At 45.1% G+C, this 20,799-nt stretch overlaps 1 protein-coding gene across 9 annotated transcripts in view; it reads right to left on the bottom strand.

Annotated features, from left to right (window-relative positions):
• Positions 1 to 20,799, bottom strand: part of NTM (neurotrimin) — a 970,591-nt gene that overhangs the window by 405,383 nt on the left and 544,409 nt on the right. For all 9 annotated transcript variants that reach the window (XM_024347489.3, XM_016922301.4, XM_024347488.3 and 6 more), the window contains one exon: positions 19,827 to 19,911. In XM_024347489.3, the coding sequence (XP_024203257.1) occupies positions 19,827 to 19,911 (85 nt within the window). The remainder of the gene's footprint in view (positions 1 to 19,826; positions 19,912 to 20,799) is intronic.

Raw genomic sequence — 20,799 nt, 5'->3', positions numbered from 1 at the left:
CCACCTCGGTTCACTGTAGCCTCGACCTCCTGGGCTCAAGCAATCTTCCTGTCTCAGCCTCTCCAGTAGCTGGGACCACAAGCGCATACCACCATGCCCAGCTAATTTTTGTATTTTGTGTAGAGACAGGGTTTTGCCCAGGCTGGTCTTGAACTCTAGGCTCAAGTGATCCACCCACCTCAGCCTCCCAAAGTGCTGGGATTACAGATGTAAGCCACCACACCTGGCCTAGGAACCTATTTTTATGACACTAATCCTATCTGGTTATGAAAACGCAAAATTTAATTTTTTAATTTAATAATTAGAGAAAACACAAACAGATCTATGTCACTGGCAATTCCACTACGCAGAAACGTTATGAACACTACTATGTTGATGTCAAAGCCTTTCTGCTTTTATTTAATATTTTTAGCAGGTGTTTTGTGTACTCACACACACACAGTCAAAGAGCATCAAAGCACTTCTGATTGATGGGTTGTAGACCAGTTAATTACCTGAAATGACTGAGTTAGAGCTCTGCCTTTGTTCACATTCAGGACTACATTAATTTTAAATTATTAGAAAATGCATAACATCAAATGAAAAACATTTGCAGGAGAATACATAAAATTTCTTTCTATTTGGAGGGAAAAACAAGAAAAACTAGACAATATGTTGTTTGAGAATAATTATATATTTGGTAAAAGTCTAAAGGAAAGGAGGAAATAAACAAAAATTCAGGCCAGTGGTGATCTCCTCAAGCAAGAAAGGGTAGAAAATAGGTGGGAATGCAGAAAGTTTCACAGGTAATAGAAGGTTCTATTTCTTAGATTGTGCCAAGAGAACACAGGTGATCAATGTATTATGTTTTTATACATAGATATATTACGCACATGCTGGTATATAAAATATTTCATAACAAAAGGAAAATACTATGCAATAATATGCATTCGGCTCCCTGTACACATAAAATATTGTGCTCCTTGAGGAAGCATTTCATTAAACATTTACCGAGTGCAGGGCATGAGCTGGGCCCAGTGTGAGGGGCCAGAAGGTTGAAAATAAGCATGGAGGAAGGAGGACCAACCAGAGGGCAACAAGTACCCTGCATTCTTCCTCTGCCCACCTGCTCAAACCATATATGGCCACCTGTCCCACTCACTTCCACTGTCTAGAAGGGAAGGCTTTGGTGACAACAGTTAAGAGTTAATAGAAAAGTTTCCAATGCATTTCTAATGGGAATTATATATTATTATTGCCTTTTAAAATAGAAGTATGTTTAATTAATATTTTCTCTGCAACTCAGTGTAATTGTTGGGAAATACAGACCAAAAAGTCACTGGTGTACACTGAATGGTTAAACAACCCCCAACACCGACCAAGGCAATAACATCAACACTAAATGAACAGTAATTATATACTTTTTTAAAGCAATGAAAAAGTGTTTAAAAGTAGATAAGAAAATAAGAATAGAAGCTTATAGCCTCTTTGCTGATGCATTCATGACAAATCATTCTTTCTGGACATTTCACGGATTTCAGCCATCGCAGGACCATGAGCACGAGGTAGCTGAGCCTTTGATCACAAACGACAAGGAAAGTCCAGGGAGCGGCCTGGTGTTTATTCACCCAGGAAAGCAAGCGGACTTCGTGGAATTTCACGATCCTTCGAGGAAACCTTCACGATATGACCTTGGAAGTGGCGTCTTACTTTGTGAATCAGTGTGAACCAAAAAAAAAGAGAAAGTCTGCAGAAATGAGCTTTGTCCTGTATCACAGTTAAGTGCTTAAAACAATGGAGGTGGCACAGGGAATTGTGGGAGCGCAGAGGAGGTTCTACACGAGGGCTGTGTCCTGTCTCTAACACAAAAACGCAAAGAAAATACAGCCTTTGCCGTATACAAAAAAACGGAAAGTTTTTATAAGGGCAATAAGTTACAGAAAAATAAAAAAATTAAAAAAAAAACTGCTAACATGCAGCAGCTCAAACTGTCAAACTGCTCCAGGGGCTTCCCATAAGACGAAGAATAAAATCCAAAGCCATCACCAAGGCCTGTGGCTTGGACCAGGCCCCGCCCACATCTGCCCCCGTTGGTTCAGGCCAAGGATGATCCCTCCTCAGCACCTCTGTATCTGCCTCGGAAACCGCTCTCCTAAATGTGGGCAGGCTCACGCCCTCATTCATCAGATCTCGCTCAAGGCCTGCGTAGGAGGGCCTTCCCCTAACCAGGGAGTCTAAACTCGCACACTTCCTCCTTCCCTCCCTGGCTGCCGCTCTCCTCTTCAGAGCATTCAGCACCACCGGACATCGCATTGTGCGGCCACTTACTTCTTCATTGTCTTCTCGAGTCTCAGGGTCTAGAACGGTGTTAGGCACTCAGCAGATGTGGAACACTTTCTTTCCTGAATATATAAATGAATGATTCTAAACAACACACTATGGGAACATGAGAAAACAAGAGGTTTGTACTGATTGAAAAAATGAAGGAAAGCGTGAGAATGACGCTGTTTGCAGGATTTTCACCGGACTTGCTGGGGGGTGGGTGGGTGGTTGAGAAAGAGTCAGGGAGAAGGAGGTGGAAAATGCAACCAGGCTAAGCAAGCCATGGGGAATGGTGAGTTCAGAGTTTGCAGTGGGACAAAACACAGACAGGAGACCACAGAAAACAAAAAGAGTTTGCAGTGGGACAAAACACAGACGGGAGACCACAGAAAACAAACAGAGTTTGCAGTGGGACAAAACACAGACGGGAGACCACAGAAAACAAACAGAGTTTGCAGTGGGACAAAACACAGACGGGAGACCACAGAAAACAAACAGAGTTTGCAGTGGGACAAAACACAGACGGGAGACCACAGAAAACAAACAGAGTTTGCAGTGGGACAAAACACAGACGGGAGACCATAGAAAACGAAGAGAGTTTGCAGTGGGACAAAACACAGATGAGAGACCACAGAAAACAAACAGAGTTTGTAGTGGGACAAAACACAGACGGGAGACCACAGAAAAGGTTTGTGTCTGGAGATTCTGGCAACAGCCAGAACGTCTTCCAGCATCCTCTATACATGCCTAAGCATTTTAGCTTGTTTTTGCTAATGGAATGTATTAACAATATGAAATAACTTGTTTAGTGCCTCATATATGCCAGGTACAATCCTTAAGAATTTATATCTTGTCTTAATGTAATTATTAAAAATACTTACGATAAGTATTATAAGTATCTAGCCATGCTGTAAAGAAAATTCACAGGGTAGACCCTCGGGTAACCCTTGTAAAGCATTTATCATGTAAGCATAGGTTCTCATTAAGTGCTTCTACCGATGTTGGTTTCTGTTGTTATTATTAATATTATGGTGATGATTTTTGTAACAACTCTGTCAGGTAGGTATTAAGATATAATTTAGTCCCATTTCACAGATTAAAAAAAAAAACAAAGGCTCAGAGAGATTAGGTTAATAATTTTACAGCTCAAATTAAGTCCCAGCTTAAGTTTTTCCCAACACCAGAATCCATTGTTCCCACTATAGAACATATTCTCAATTCACATGTTTCATGCAGACTTATAAGTTGAGTATATATGTTTAGGATAAATATGTATATACTGTATCTAGCCATGCTGTAAAGAAAATTCATAGGGTAGACTCCTGGCTATTGGGAGCTGACTATGTGTGACCCCATCTCTGATGCTACCACAGGGCTCTGTGATTTTATGTCTCTGTAACAGTGTCAATAAAATCCTTCTCTGGGTATCAAGTGTCCTTCTACACTATCAAGTATCCCACATTTTCTTTCCTTCTTCCTGTTAGTAAGTACAGAACCCCATGTTGTGAATAGTATTTTGAAAGTCTGTTGAAACTGTGTGCTTAAAGGAATTAGCAGAAGCCAAAGTGGCAACAGTCAAGTGCACGTGGCTTCCAGAGGAAGGTGATCATAGGCCTCAGGTGAAAAGACAAAGCTGCATCCATTTATTTACTGTGGATAAAAATTCAAACAAAATATATACACTTCCCATCTAGGCTTAACTCTCCAAGTCTTCCTAGAGACTTGGGCAAGATTTTGATTTTGACAATGGCTCCAAGGCCAGGCCAGGATCCTGGTGTGGTGCTTGGAGCCCAGCACCAACTACTAATTATACATTAATGTTAACTAGGAAAGCAACTACTTTTTAAATAACAAAGGTAACCCCAGGTGCAGGGAAATGTCAGACTGAATGCTTAATAAAGTTGGTGCAAAATGCTCTAGGGTGCAATGTTAAATTTTCAGCCTCAAATGGAGATAATCCAAGAAATTTTTTAAAAAGGCAAAAATCTCACTTCCTTAGCATACACACTGTGTAGGTTTGATTACTGAATAGAGAGATGAAATATGTGCTAAATAATTCTTCTGAACAGCTCATTAGGCCTAATCCATCTCTGATTTCTATGAGTCCATTAATTCCAAATACGTGCCTACTTATATTTACACACACATCCATATATGATCGTAAAATGCCAGCTTAATTTCACAATGTAATATCTTGGAAATGGCAACAGGTAAAACGTCAAATTGGATATCATGCACATTTTAAACGTTTATAACTTTCAGATGTGATAAGTGAAAATGACAAGAGTGGACCCAAGAAGGATGACATCTCAGTTAGAAAACCCCGGATCCTCACGGCTGGATGTGTGTGCTGCAGAGGTGACACATCAAATATGGGTTGCCACAAATCCACAAAGTCCACACGGAAACTACCAGGCCTCTGTGCGCAGCAAGTGAATCCACACAGGTGTTGGGGCTACTCGCTTATGTGGGATTTTTATTTAATTCCCATCTCCTGGGAGCTGTGCTCCTATCATCATTCACAGCTTAATTTTGACATGGAAAGAGCACTTACAGACACCGAGGACCCCCCAGATCCCTTTGTTGACTGCCTGCCCCTTATTCAGCTTTGACCCTTCCTCCTCCTTGCCTTGCTCATCTTTGACTAGGTCATTCCACTTGCCGATCCTCTGCCCAGCACGCTGTTCCCTGCATGGCTCTCCCCAAGGTTCAGCACCTTGACCATCGTGCAAGCCCCTACCCCTCCCTGCACACCAGGTTACTCTGTCCCCTAACCTACAGTTTACTTCCTGCCCCAATACTTTCCACCATGTGATGCGTTGTTTGTTTGTTTACTTATTTGTTTTCCGACAGCTGGTTCCTGCTAAGTACAGTTGTGCAGCTTGTGCGCTGCTCAACGGCTGAAGAAGGTAACAAAATAATGCAGCTGGCACTCTGTTTACTCAGCCAGGGACTCTAGTGAACAACATCGTCAACGAGGAATGCCTACTCCTACTTGGTCTGTGCAAGTTGCATGCTAGGAGAAGATGCCTTTTTTTCTAATCCATACAAGTTGCAACCCTCAACTCCTTCACTAAACATCACTCTGCAAGAGAGGAACTTAGCACCTAGAACAGCTCCTGGCTCATAGGAGATGTACAGTAGGCACTACTGAAGCAACACAGCAAAACACATGCATCCATTCTCCAAGGATACATTCAGCTCCTATTATGTGCCAGGCACTGTGCAGCATACCAAAGCAACAACAAAAGTAAGACAAGATCCCTGACCCCTGAATTACAGAAGGTGGAATCGAGGCACCTGAATCTTGCCCCCTGTCTCTGCATTGCCTCCATTCCTTGTACGTCTCCTACCCACAACTCTGGCTCAGCCTCTTCCCCTTTCCACAGCTTCCTTTCTCCTTTACCCAAATCCATACACGATTTCTCCACCACCTGGTTTCTCTTCAAGGCTTGGAACTCTGGCTGGGTGTGGTGGCTTACATCTATCTGTAATCCCAGCACTTTGGCAGGCCAAGGCAGGCAGATCACTTGATCCCAGGAGTCTGAGACCTCCTCGGCAACATGGTGAAACCCTGTCTCTCAAAAAAATACAAAAATCAGCTGGGCATGGTGGCATGTACCTGTGGTCCCAGCTATTTGGGAGGCTGAGGTGGGAAGGGAACCTGAGCCCAGGGAGGTTGAGGCTGCAGTGAGCTGAGACTGCATCTCTGCACTCCAGCCTGGGTGACAGAGCGAGACCCTGTTAAAAAAAAAAAAAAGAGAAAAGAAAGAAAAAAAAAGGAACTCTAATAGTGGTTTTCTCTTCTTTCTCTTTAACATTTTTGAGAACAAGCCTACAAATCATCCTATCTATCTCTTTAGTGTGTGTCAATTAAAACACTGGATATTAGAATACCTCTGGCACAAAAGGTTAAACTAAATAAGTGACCTCCAGCCATTAATGAGTAATTTATCATCTAAGAGGTATTTTCACCAATTATAGCATGTCTTGAGTTACGTCCATTATGGATATGTGCTCATTTGCCTCAAGGTAAAACTTTTCCTTGTCACTGGTTTTCACGCTCCTGTAGAATAAAGCAGACATGTTACTTGGAGCACAGATGTAAACAGTCAAGCAACTGAAAATCAAACATTTGAGACTTCCGTTTGAAAAGGCCATGGTTCTCACTTTCAGACACATGCAAAAATCACCAAAAGTCTTGCCAAGAAATTGTAATAAGTGCTTAGGTCTGGATTCAGAAACTACATCTGTATATTTCTATGCAGCTGAAATCAGAAAATATGAATTATAATGGTTGAGTATTGAATTAGATAGGATAATGCTAGCTATTGTAACAAATCATCTCTGAACTCTCAGAAGCCTGAATACAAGTTTGTTTTTTCTTTAGGTAATAATTTAACAAGGTTCCTGGCCAGCTGGTGGGTGGGGGTGTGAGCCCTGCTCTGTGCTGTCATTCAAGAATTTGGCCGATGGAGCTCTGCCAAACAGGACACAGGTTTCCAAGGTAATTTTGGACATCAACATCCAGATGGTCTAAGGAGAAAGGAAAGAACATAAAGAATTTCACAGGGGATGTTTTTCTGGGCCAACCTACACAGAGCTTCGGCTCACATTCCTTTGGGTAGAGCTGTCACATGGTCACCTCTAAATTCAAAAGAGGCTGGGAAAGGCAGCTGAGTTTGTGCTCAGGGGAAAAATTAAAAAACTTATATATGATTTGAGCAGCTAGTAATCTCTTCCTCAAAACTCAAGAACGAAACAGAGCAGTATTCCCACTTCACAGAGTGAACCTGAAGCCTGGGAATGCTCATTTTCTTAGCAGCCCCACATGATGCGCTGGGACAGAGCCAGGACTAAAAGCCAGGTCACCTTGGCCCCGAGACCACAAGTCACATGCCAAAAGCAGTGAACTGCGCTGATACTTTTCAAAAACCACCCCACCACCAGATGTCTGTGTAACTGTAGGGTGTGCACCAGTGTCAGCCACGGCCCCCAGCTCCGCGCCCTGCACTGTGCATTTCCACACATAGCTCCAGGGTCACGAGAGGTACACCCTGCCCTCTGCCCACCATGGGCCCACTGCAGGCCAGGTCCTTCCTCAGCTCTGTAAGGCTAACACCAAGTATGAGCAGAGTGCCAGGCACTGTTCTGAGTACTTCACGCTTCACACTGGCCCGGAACCCCTATTATCAGTCCCTTCAAATGATGATAAACTGAGGCACAGCAAGGCTAATCCATGTGCCAAAGGTCATATACCCAGTGGCTGAGCCAGAATTTGAAACCGGGGATGGGAGGAGGGTCTGGCTCCAGACCCTGCACTTAATCATTATCCTCTAGAGCGCTAAGGTACAATTCTCTTAATAAAGAAAGGTTAACGTGAAAGATTGGACACTGAATGACGCGTGAAACTTCAGGCTCACAGCCTGATTTCTAGCTGCCACTTCACTTCCTTCCCTTCCACCAAAGTTTGTAGGCCTTGAGCAGAATAATCCTTATTCTCCAGTGTTTATTAGATTTTCCATAAAACCCCTTGCGAAAGTGGATATTTAAAGGCCCTTTAGATTCCACATGTGTAGATTTTATCAAGTGTGTCACATTGCCTGACAATTTCCTCCTCAATGTCTCATTCCACTCTCTGACCTAGAAAACAAACACGCCAGCTCACGCACACCCTATCTGAACTCTGTTTAATAACACCCAATCCCATGCCAATACAGAGACAGACCTGAGTTTCCTCTTTCTAGTAAAAGATAATTTCACTATTAATAGCTTACTATTATTCCTAACAAACGTTTCATTCACTCAACAAATATCCTGTAATAGAGCCCATGTCCCAGGCAGTAATGTAATCACTATAAATGAGAGCAATAAACTCAGCAGCTTGGTGGACCTTGCATTTTAGGGGGAGTAGCAATAAATGAGAAATACATAAATAACAGAAGACATACATAAATAATAGACTTCTCTAGGTGTTACAGGCTATGAAGAAAGTTAAAGCTAGGTAGAGGGATAGAAAGATGGGGGCTGAGGATACGGCTATTTCAAACAGGATGATCTGCAAAGCCTTTTTTTTTTTAAACGGGGTATTGGAGTAGATGCATGAATTCAATGAAGGTCTAGGCCCATAAGTTTATAGCAGATCCTGAGAGAGGGAAGAACATTTCTTAAGTCAAGAACAGTCTTAGTAAGTTCCAGGAACAGCAGAGAAGTTCAGCGTTCTGCATTCCCACGAGCGAGGCAGCAGCGACGTGGGCAGTGGTATGAGGCTTACATAGGCACCAGGCGATTAAAAAGCCTCTACTCCATCGAGGTGTTTGCATTTCATTCTAAGTTTAGCCAGAAGCCACTGTAGGTTTTGAACAGAGTCAGGTAATTCTTGTGAAATGGTAGCTGGGGCTGCCAGGCAGATAATAAACTCCAGGGGAACAGGAGTAGAAACAGGGAGACCAGACAAGATGCCACCAGAATAGCCGAGGAGAGACGGTGGTGGCTTTGCCCAGGGAGGTAGTGCTTGAGACGGTAAAAAGTGATCTGATTCAGGATAACTCTTAAAAGAAAAGACAAACAGAATTTAGTGGTGAATTAGATGAAGCACAGGAGAGAACGAAAAAAATAAAAGATGTACTAGGTTTGCAGTTCCTAAGATCAGAAAGACTGAGGGAAGGGCAGGATGGAGCAGCTGGCCGTGGTCCAGTGGGCCTTGCGTCAAGGGTACTGGCTGGGCGGACCCAGTTTGAATGTCATCATTAAAAGGCTCTGTAGATGAGCAGCAGGATGTGCGGTCTGGAGGTCCAGAGTGAAGAAGCCTGGTCAGAACTGATGGCAGATGACCACGGCAAGGAAGGGGCAGAGGGCAACAGAGCCAAGTGGCATTTGCTGCACCCTAACTGGACATGTCGAGAAAGGTGAAAAAGAAATGTCCAGCAGCCATAATGAGCAGCAAGGAGGACGTTTATCCAACTTTCAGGCCTCAGGGTAAGCAAGGTGTGGGAGAAAAACAGCCACTTTTGAGGATTCTAGGAGTGGAAATAATCCAGGGAACAGCTGAGTTTCAACTAAAGCAAAAAATAAAAAAATAATAATAAGGGGGGAACATTCAAAGTAGAGACTGGAGATGTAAAAATGTTGCTGGTGACAGATCATTAAGTCCAGAGAGTAAAAAGGTTTGGAGGATGAGGAAGAGGTTTGTAACTGGGTTGGGCTGTTGGATGTTGGGATATGAATCTAGAAAACGATGCATGGCCCTGGGGTTGGGGGTCTGTGACTTCTCAGGTGGTCGAGATAATTGAGAAGATACAATAGGCTTTGTGCTGATGGCCTCTGAGGAATAAAAGGGCAAGCATTTCCACCCTGATTGGCTTCTTTAGGATTTGTAATGGAGAGGCTGGGCTCACGACTGAGACCCAGAAGCATTCTGGACTCTGGCACTTCCTCTGTGGACTGCAGTGGCTCGTGTCATAGTTGGGAACTGGGTGATCTAACCAAGCCTATCTACGATCCTTTGCAAGATTGTTACTATTATTTAACAAAATTATTTTTTTAATATGCAAATGTTCCAGTGTCCTACTGCTGTCATAATATAGTATCAAAACTGGGGGCTGAAAACAGTGGAAATGTGTTGTCTCACAGTTCTGGAGCCCAGAAGTCTGAAATCATGGAGACCACCGTGTTGGTAGGACCATACTCCCTTTGAAACTTGTAGGGAAGTTTCCCTCATTGCCTCTTCCTAATTCCTGGCTGCTTGCTGGCAATCTGTGGCATTTCTTGGCTTGCAGGTGCATCACTACAGCCTCTGCCTTTGTTGTCACTCTCTGCGTGTCTTCTGTGTCTCCACATAGGCATCTTTTTACCAGAACACCAGTTATATTGGTTTAGAGGCACACTCTACTCTAGTATGACCTCACCTTAGCTGATTACATCTGTAGCAACCATATTTACAAATAAAGTCACATTGTAAGCTATTGGAGGTTAAGACATCAATATAATTTTTTTATGGTGGGGAGATGGGACAAAATTCAACCCGTAACACCACAGCATTGCTATTTCCAGCTTTTCTGTATAAAAACTGCACTAAATTAAAAATAATTTGCACGCGTTCTTTTTCTTACTTATAGCTTCTGAAGGGTTAGAATTTCGGATTGAGCCCTCCTGACAGGTAAATTTGTCCAAAGATGATTATTCTGAATGTGAGAGCATTTTTTCACTCATCCGGCACATTAGAGGCCGTTTGAAAGCACAGAAGATTAAGAAACTATTTTCACACAGATACATCTTCCTTTGACTCCATGGACCCAACAAAGCTTGTTTGAAGGTCGATTTTAGTTTTTTTAATTTTCCATCAGTCTGTTGGTTGATGCTGTTTTCATTAAAAATTCTATTATTTTAAGAAATCCATCAGCAAGATTGTAAGATTAGTTCATATGTTCATTTTATAAGACAAATCTAACCCCCCAAAAGCTTTCTAAGCCAAAACATTTCACACTGATAAGACAGCAAGTTGCCCAAATACACCCAAATAAAACCAAATAATTCAACAATGTGAATAAATGAGATTTAAGAAAAACAGATCATGAAAGATCAAGACGGCTATTCATAGTTCACTACGTTTAAACTAATTTAAGCCCTTTGACATTGGGTTAAAATGGACAGGACTCTTCCTGTGATCCCATCAGTGAATGCTGAGATCAGTTTCTAATGCCAGATGCACTGGTGTTGCCCTAGACCTGACCAAAAGTAAAATTCCCAAATGCAAAGAAGCCTCCTTCTCTATTTTCACCATCACCACTCAAGCCCTGAGCCTGCCTCCCAATCATCAGGAGATATGAATGAAGAGAAGATTTACAATTAGAGAACATTAAAGCTGCGAGAGTCTTAAACTACCCCTTCCCCAACACATGTTATCCGAGACCCTGTTTTTTACCATTTGACTCCACTGGAATTATCATGGAAAAATCATTTCTCCAAGGAAAAGGGGTCTGGCACTCCGAAATCTATGCATGAATTCACAGATAACCTGCTCCACAGAACCTTCTGGATGAATTTTTCTGATGGGAAATGCATCTTCAGAGCCATGAACTGTCACAACCTGCTATGCAACAATCTTTTTACGAAAAACAAAGAAATGTCTTTCTTCTCACTCCCTCTCAGAAATCAAACATCTCAAGAAATGATTTGAAACTGAAGAATCTCTAAGCAGATGTGTAGGAGAGGCACCACAAAATAACTCACAATTGTAGGTGGACAAAGGGGGATTTGTCCACCTATAATTGGATCTTTCAGAAGCAAGACATGGTATATCTGCCAAAGTGTTTAAGCTACAATAGTTTATAATGAAAATTGGTATATGTGTGTATATTATATACACATATATGCACACATGCATATGTACATACATATATATTCATATATAGAGAAAGAAAGTTATAACTATATACTATGTTTTGTGTGTGTTATCTCATTTTAACCTAAAACAACACTTTGAGATGGGTAATAACGGTCCTGTTTAAATGCAGGGTGGAGAGATAGCAAATTTTGCCTGCAATCAAACAAACTGCCTGAGCCAGAGTTTGTAGATTCCTGTCTCCCACTCTATCTTCTTTCTAGCCTACCCCTCCTGGTACCTACGAGTCAGTAAGGTCTTGTGTGTTGGAGATGTTTGTCTCCAATGATTGTACTCCTAGTAAACTTCCCCGTTGCTTCCTTCTCCCTTCAGCTCACACATGCAATTTGAAATTGCATCCTAAACCCAGTAAGTCCTTGGTTTCCTAAAAATATTTGACCACCTATAATGATGTTGGTAGTATTGCTTATTATTTATTTAGTATTAGTTATCTATTACACAGTGGGAACCCATCAACTTACTCCTGAGGAAGCAAAATGACCTTAAATAACACAAGGACAATGTTCTATTTTACTCATCAGTGGAGACTTTCAACCTAGGAGAACAAACATGCCATTACCATTAATTATCTTTTTTTTACAAGATTCCCCAGGAGAGATGCCTATTACTAATTAAAAAAAAAAAAAAAAAAAAGGAAGCGTTTTGGAGCTGGTCCCTCTTGTTCCCCTGGTGCTATGGCATCCAGATCCACTGACTGGCCTGTAGAATCCTCCTAGAATTGGTGTCTGCCTTGACTGGTTCAATACTGCATTCCAGAGAAGTACGTGGAAATGTTCATGGTATTACTAACTCCAGGTGAGAAAGTCCAAGATTGCTGATACCTAAAGCCAAAGATCAATGGAAGAACCTGGAATAAGAGTCTTCCTCTGAACAAACTATAGAAATGGCAGGATTCTGTGAGTAGAAGGGACCTCTAGAGGTCGGTTGGGTCCCTGTGTCTCCACGCCATGGATGACATGAAACCTTAAACACTCCCAGGCCCTGTTCCTCATGCTTCAGGAGAGGGGATTCCTGTGCACCACAACAAGGAGGGACAACCAAACTCACTGGGTCTCTAGTGGGAGAGGAACTTGGCAATGAAGAATACAAGGGACAGAACAAGACCAGCACTATGGAACAGAGGGGGATTGCCTAGGAGTCAGACACCACCCATCTTGAGTCCCAGGCTCAGCCCCCACCTGAGTATGTGAGCTGGGAAAATACCTTCACTGTGCCTCTCAGCGCTTTGGTTTCCTGCTCTGTAAAATCAGAGTAATCATTGTGTCCACCTGGTGGAGTATCTGTGAGGATTCAATGAGGTTCTTCTGGTAAACGGCTCAGCACAGGACCTGACCCACAGCAAACAGCTGTCCCACATGGAATGAGAGTCAAAGCATAAGAATGCAAGGTGTGGTACGGACTAAACCAGCAGTCAGGAGAGAATACGGTGATAAATGTCAGCTAAATGCATTGAAAGCATTCATGGTCAGGAGGATGCTTTTGCACTTAGGAAAACATGGCCTTTCCTTCAGCATGCATAGCCCCAAGTGAGGGCTCACAGCCTGGGGATGGAAAGTGTACTGGCTGCCGGCCCTCTCACCCTTCTGGAAGGCCTCCTTGTGCAAGACTGATTATCACTACTTCCACTATCTGTAAAACCAGGTGGTTGACCTCCCAGCTCTCTGCAATCCTTTCAGATTCAAGAACGCAATGCATTTAAAAGAGGGAGAAAGGAGACATTTTTCTGCAAAGCACTTATGGTTTAGATGAGGGGTGTTAGAGAACTGAGCTGGCCCCCTGTAGCCTCCTCTGGCTTTCAGTGACAACTGGCATACTCCTACTCCTTCTGCCCTATGTTTGGTGGAGTTTTTAGTTTTCCCATTTTAGTTTTTGGCTCCTCAACAGCTGAATGTGCTTCCAGGAGCCTCCCTCCTTGGTCCCATCTGTGCCTGCTCCTCAGAGCCACAGGACACCAGCCGGATGCCTGGCAAGCCCAGAGGTGAGTGCCCAGTGGCGGGTCCTGAGAGGGGGCAGGGCAGTGGGAGCAGCACAGGCCTCCTGAGTAGCATTGCCATTCTGAACGGGTGAACTCATAAACAACGGATCAATAGTTATACCACCACAACCACTGCCAGCAGACTCCACAAACAGAGAGAAAGGATGGGCACAGTGCTTTTCTGTGTCCCTCCTTATCTTGAAAATGCTAATTTCCCTGGGGTTGACTATCATTGTTCCTTCAAAGACTTAAGGACTGGGTGGGGAGGTGACCCAGCAGAAGGAAGGCAAGTGTCATGGGTGCAAATATGAAATAATGGACAACCAACACACTTCATCTGTGGCCTGGACAGACAGACACAAGTTCAATGACTTCTGTGTATTCGTAACCTGTCTCCAGCACCTCCACAGGAGCAGCCTCACACAGCTGCCCAGTCAGAAATGACACTGAGGAAGTAACATGCCCAAGGCAAGGACAACACAAGACAATCCAGGAAAAAGGACACAGACTCCAAGGAGAAGAAGACGTGATCTCAGGCCTTCATTCCTGTAGTCATTCATGCAACAAATTTATTGAACACCTTCTATCCACCAGACACTGCTAACAAGACAGAGCATATCTCTTCTCAAGGAATTTTCGGTCCCTTTGGGAAAGACAACCCATACACAGATAACCAAATAATGAATGGGATAACTTCAGATGGAGATGATTGTTCTGAAGAAAAACTCCAGGATGATATGCCAGAGTAAGACTGGTGGTAGTGGTAGAGGATTATTTTGATTTGGTATCAGGAAAGGCATCAGGGAGGGAATTCTCTGTGAGCTTAGGCCAAAATGACAAGAAACAGCTGTCCATGGGAAGATCAGGGTAGGGGTGTTCCCAGCAGGGCGGACCACAAGAGGAAACGCTTTGCAGCTGGAATAAGCTGTGTTTATGGGTGTCCACAACAGAGTGAGTGAAACGAAAGGCAGGATGAGAGTCCTTCGGATTTTATTGGCAAATTCCACAGGCCAAGCCATGTGCTGAGGATTAGGAGGCAAGCCTGGAGGAGGCCTAGTTCCACCCTTAAGAGGCTGTGGAGTAGCTGGAGGGACTACCAGAGAATCCATCTGCTTATCAAATGAGACTCCAAGCACCTCACGTGACATGAGCAAAGTGCCACAGCTTCCTTCATCTAGAGGGTGACTCCCTGGGTCCTCTCAAGTATCAAAACCACATTTAGTCTGTGTGATTCCATGGAGTTCCATATCAAAACTCAACCAAAATTGCATACATTTCTCAGACCTTCAATTCCTAACTCACCCTGGAAAAACAACATCATCCAATCGCTAAGCCTATGGTCTAGAGGCGCGACGGAATGCAGCGTTCAGCCTCTGATACCCACCTGCCAAGTGATCCCCAGGAAAGAATGCACTTTACTAGCTGCTGCCTTAATTGGGGAATCTCTGAAATGTGGAAAGCATTCATTGAAACTGCCAAGTGACAGGTGTGTTGATGCTTAGTGAAGGTCTCTAAGTGAATGACACCCATGCATTGGGGCATCTGAGGCTCTCTGATTCCTCACTGATGTCTGCTCACTTCCACCCAGGAGCTAGGAGCTAGTGCAGTCCTGCCAACCCACAGAAAGCCTTCACTCCAACAGAGGGGCTCTGCTCCAGCCACGGACAGCGTGATCGCCCACGTTTTCATGGTGTACTCTGCCTCACAAGGTCCATGACCTCTTTGTCCACAGCCAGCTTTTCCAGCTGGACCCAAGCCCCCAAAAGCCAAGTCCAGGCCATATGCCTTTCCACACCCAAAAAGCCAGACCATATCAGGCATCAGCTCAGTGCCTGATATGGTCTGGCTGTGTCCCCACCCAAATCTCATCTTGAATTGTAGCTCCCATAATTCCTATGTGTTGTGGGAGGGACCCAGTGGGAGATAACTGAATCATCGGGGCAGTTTTCCCCATACTGCTCTGGTGGTAGTGAATAAGTCTCACAGGATCTGATGATTTTATAAGGGGTTTCCCCTTTCTCTTGGCTTTCATTGTCTCGTCTGCTGGCATGTAAAATGTGCCTTTTGCCTTCTGCCATGATTGTGAGTCCTCCCCAGCCATGTGGAACTGTGAGTCCATTAAACCTCTTTTGCTCTATAAATTACCCAGTCTTCGGTATGTCTTTATCAGCACTGCCTAACGGACTAATACAGTCCCCTTCTTGAAAGAACCACTCAATACATTTCTGATTGACCGTAGTTGAAATTTAAAATAAAATGATAGAGAAATGTGGTAAGGAGATAAACTGAATATAGCTGGGGGATATCGTTGTTTGGCTTTCATTCATTTTATTTGAGTAAGCATCTGCCAGCACACAGTGCTCATGCCATGACAAGGCATGATTCTTGCTTTCCAAGAGGTGCTCTGCAGCCCAAGGGAAGAAAGAAGACAGAGAGATAACACTGGAAAACAGGGTCTAAGCCAAAATGAACCGGGCAGACATTAAGTGCCACAGAGGAATGAGAGGAACACCAATCCAAAGGGTCCTGAATAGTCCTGGGAAGCCTGGTGTACAAAGTCAAGGAGTGGAGTCCTGAGCTAGCATACTGGTCTGCCACTGGCTTCTTATGTGATTTCAGGTAAGTTCCCCCTCTCTAGGCCTTAACCGGGAATAATTAAGTCTATTTCAGAGAGGTGTGAGGAGTAAATGTTACTGTTTACATAAAATGTTCACACAGTAACAGACCAATGATAGTACTATGTATCTTATTAACGTGATTGTTACCAGTGCTTCATAGCCTGGCTTCAAAGCTTCCTAGCTGTGCCACCTTCATCAAAGGATGTAAACTCTCCACACCTCAGTTTCCTCATCTGTAAAATAGGGATAATAAAAACTCCTACACCATAGGGCTGTTATTAAAGTGTTAATGTAATGAGGCTGAATGATAGGTTAGATATTATTAAAACACTTAGATACTCCCTAACGCATAGTGAGCACTCAATTAACATTGGCTAATAGTATTATTACTGGAGATTCTGTTTTACCTCACCCTTTTAAGAAATATGCCTACAGAATGTCAGCGCGAGGGCAGAAAGAGTGGGAGACTGCAAATTGTAATTCTTTTCAGGCTGTCAGTGCTATGCTAATTGAAACATTTCCCAATACCTCCACAAGGATTGTTAGAGCTACTTGGATAAGATAAAACATTTTTTAAAGTTTCCTCACATTAGAATCTTCTGCTGAGCATTTATTCTTTAGGGACTGCAAAAGATCCTCAAAATATGATGTTGGTGAGAACAAAGCAGAATAAAATGAAATTAGAGCAAAAAGTCCTCTGCTGGTTATGAAGAAAACTACATGTATCACCATCATCACCCAATCACCCATAGGAAGATGGATATGGCGGTCCTCCAGGCCAGAGCACAGGTGCTCTGGTCTTCCCTGGTTGTGGTTCCTTACAGCTTGGTTATATGATTAGCCAAAACAGAAAAAAACAAACGGAAGAAGAAAGAAAGATAGATGGAAGGAAGGAAGGAAGGGTCCTCTGTCCCCCTACACACACACAATACAAAGCAAAAAGAAAATAACTCAGAACTCCGAACTACTAGATTGTTGCAACCTACAGTCAGGTTACATGAAAATGCAGCAATTTTTATGCAAACAAAATACATTCTGAAATTCCTACTTGCCTCTCTGTACACAGAACAAGAAAATGCGGGACCTATGTTTGAGAGTTCAGGGGCTTCCACCCCACCAAAGTCCATCCCAGCAGGGCAGCCCTTCCTTGTTCTAGCGCATCAGAGTCTGAGAAGGAGGGCAATCCTGAGAGGCCTGAGCATCCTCCATACTGGTTGCTTGTCACACCTGGTGCCTGATTCATATCCTAAGTCAGGCCTGTGGTCAAGGGCTGGTGTCGCTCAGACCCTAGCTCATCTAATCCCTGCCCTGTAGTGCTCCATCCACTGTGAGGGCCTTTCTCTTGAGTGTCAGGAAGACATTCAGCCCCTGAGGCTGGCACAGAATGGCAGGAGATGTTCCAGAAGGAACTTGGCTGGGTTGGGGCCAATTCAAGGGTCTAGAAAGGAAGCTCCACCATGTTCCCATCTCCATCCATACCCAAACAATACCACTGGGTTGAGAACACATGTGAAAATGCAAACAAACATTAGTGCTGAAAGAGAGAGGGGGACCGGCAGAATGAGAAAAAAGAACCATGAAAGGGAAGACAAAGAAAGATAAGTCAGCCAGTACATGATAACGCGATTTCAAAAAGAAGCTCCTCCTAATTCAGGCCTGTCCCGTGATTCAGCCTCTGCTGAATGCAGCCACCCTCTGGACAGTCCTGACTTTGATAAGCCTTGAAGACTACCTTCTGGAGACCAGATCCTGGCCTGGTCTCTGTCTGCCAGGACCCACTTCCTGTTTATTTATCTTCAAGTCTCTACAGAGCTACCTTACACCTTTTCCTTGAAAAAAAAAAAATCCCATTTATATCTAAAATGTTCCCCATTGAGAATGTCTCTGTCCCTGGGAGGCCCTCCTTGCAGCCAAGGACTAGGGACAAAGGGGGCATCCGGAGGACAAGTATTTCTTGAACAAGAAAATTTCCTTGATTATTACTGCTCTAGACATTTATTTTTGGTTTTTTATTTAAGTAGTCTGAAATCACTGCATATTTGTAACTCCCCTGAAATCCATTTTTAAAGCAGATACACAATCATTTCTGAGTGGGGGAAGGAAGTTGCTTTATTTTTGCTCGGAAGAGTGGAAGAGGTGGGTCTCATGAGCCAACAAATAACTAGGAGTTCACCAGAGCCATGAGGATAAGCTTTGCCTAGACAAAGGATCACTGGACGCTTGTAGCCCTGCACGGGTCCCTAAATTACACACTTCCTTTGGCAATGTCCTGATAACTCAGCTCTGTATTGACATTGCCTCGTCTTCACCATTTTCTATCCTATAGATATTGCCTTAAGTATACAGTCCAAAACAACCCAATCCTAGAAGAAGTCATCAGAGGGGCAAAACAGTAGACACCAGCACCAGGGTTATCTTTCCAGAAATCTTCATGTGCAAAGGACAGGAATATTGCCATGTTGCCTTGTGGTTAGTTCTGTCGCTCAGTTTGGAAAACTTTATTTAAGAGGGCAGACTAAACCAAGGAGAGGCAGGGAAATCGTTCCCATGAACCTTCTTAACGTCCACCTCATGCTTATTCTCTTATAAAATTCCAGAGAATAAAATTTCCCATCGCAATCATTAAGTGTTTTGCCCTCATATGAGAGGTGTGGTTTATCAACACTGGAAATTGAGTTTGCGTTTCTGCAGGCAAGGTAATCAGGGAGATAGAATCATTCTACCTTACACAAAGCATAACCGAGATTCTTCTTCTTCTCCTCCTCCAGTGCCTGTAAGCCTTAACCCCAGAAGCCAATCAGGACCCAACCCAACACTGAAACCTAGTTTCTCTTCAGTAGACGAGTTTTGCATGTACTGTTTTGGTGGAGAGCAGGAACAGAACACAGTTCACTACAGTAAATGCCATTTTCCACGGACAAATCAGACTCCATGACTTGGGCCTCAAAAAGCCACGTTCAGACAGGAGAAAGCATCTCTGTCTGCCCACCAGCTCACGGCATGAAGGCACCCCAGGAAAGCCCGGGCACAGTCAGGCCCAGGACAAAGCAGCGGCTCTCCCAGAGTGCAGGAGCCAGGGCTGGCAAAGCCCTATGGCATGGGCGAGTGGGGGCATTCACTCCAAGCCAGACCCCTCCTTTGGGGCTCATTAACTTCAGAGAAGACTGCTCGCGGGGAGCCCCTCCAAGCCCCCTGTCACCACGGCCACCAGGCTCAGGCACAGACAGTGCCAGGCACAAGTCCCTCAATCTCAGCGACCACCTGGTCCAGCCACCCCTCACCTTTAACAAGTGCCTGAGCCGCAGAGGCCAGTTTTTGGGAAAAAGCTCACCGCCAGAACCTCTGAGCCTTTCCCTACGACTGCCACATTCCCGGGCAGAGCCCCCAGCGCAGCCGTAAATTGTGCAGCCCAGGGAACCAGCGACCTCTCCGCCAACCCAGGCACGCCTCAGTGCACACACCTGCACCCCTGCCCCTTACCCCCACCCCATACAAATCATCAGTTCGTAGAATAATGTCAGCTCCCTACCTGAGGGTGGCGCTCTCCCCCTGCCGGACCGTCACGTTGTCCATAGCTTTGGGGAAGGTGGCATCTCCGCTGCGCACGGGCACTCCTGTGGGTACAAGGAACAGCAGCCTGAGAGACACGACCACGAGGCACTTCCAGGGCAGGAACAGGTACCCACAGACCCCCATTCTCGACAGCCACAACTTCCCAGAACTCCGGCAGCCGCACGGCACACGCCCCCCGGGCGAGCACAGGAAGTGGGTGGGGTGCGGAGCGAGCGCGGGGACTGAGCGGTGAACTAGCGGCGACCCGGAGGCGCGGGGAGGAGAAAAGCGCGCAGACTCCTCCAAGTCTGATATTCCTCCCCCAAATCCAGCCTCGGCTTGCCAGCCTCGGAAAACCGGTTCCACGGAGGACGGCCAAAGGGGGCTCCCTCCTTGCTGCTTCTGCCGGGAAGGTGGCCGAGGAGGGGGAAGCGCGAGGCAGGTGAAAGGTGTGGGCGCGTCTCAGGAGCCGCTTCTTCCCAGTGGCAGTTCAGACATGGCACTTTGGAGAGGAGTAAGCACTTTGGTACCAGAAGGGGACGGGGTGGGCTTCATCCAGCTACCCAGAGGCGGTCTGCAGTCCCTCAGTTCCAACGGGGGAAATCCAACACTTTGTAAGTTTCGGAGCCGGGCTCGCCACCGGAAAACAATCGGAAACAATAGCAGATGGGAAGTGGAGCTCGCAGGAGGCGCAGGGGTGGCGCGCGGAGGAGACGGCCGCGCGGGCTTCGTGCGATCCGGACCCGGGATCCTGCGGCAGCCGCCTCGGTCAACTTCCTCAGAGCCCAAATGCGCGCTGCGGCCGCCGCTATCCGGCGGGGCTCGGCGGGGCAGGGGCTGCGGCGGTGGCCGAGGAAGGAGAGGCCGGGCGGCGGGAGCGGACCGCGGCGGCCCCAAGCTCGGTAGCTCGCTGGGGAAGGCGCGGCGCAGCCGGCACCGGAGCCACGCGG

Source organism: Pan troglodytes, chromosome 9 (genome assembly GCF_028858775.2).
Source record: "Pan troglodytes isolate AG18354 chromosome 9, NHGRI_mPanTro3-v2.0_pri, whole genome shotgun sequence".
NCBI lineage: Eukaryota > Metazoa > Chordata > Mammalia > Primates > Hominidae > Pan > Pan troglodytes.
The sequence above is the reverse complement of the archived record's forward strand: the minus strand, read 5'-3'. Positions and strand labels throughout refer to the sequence as shown.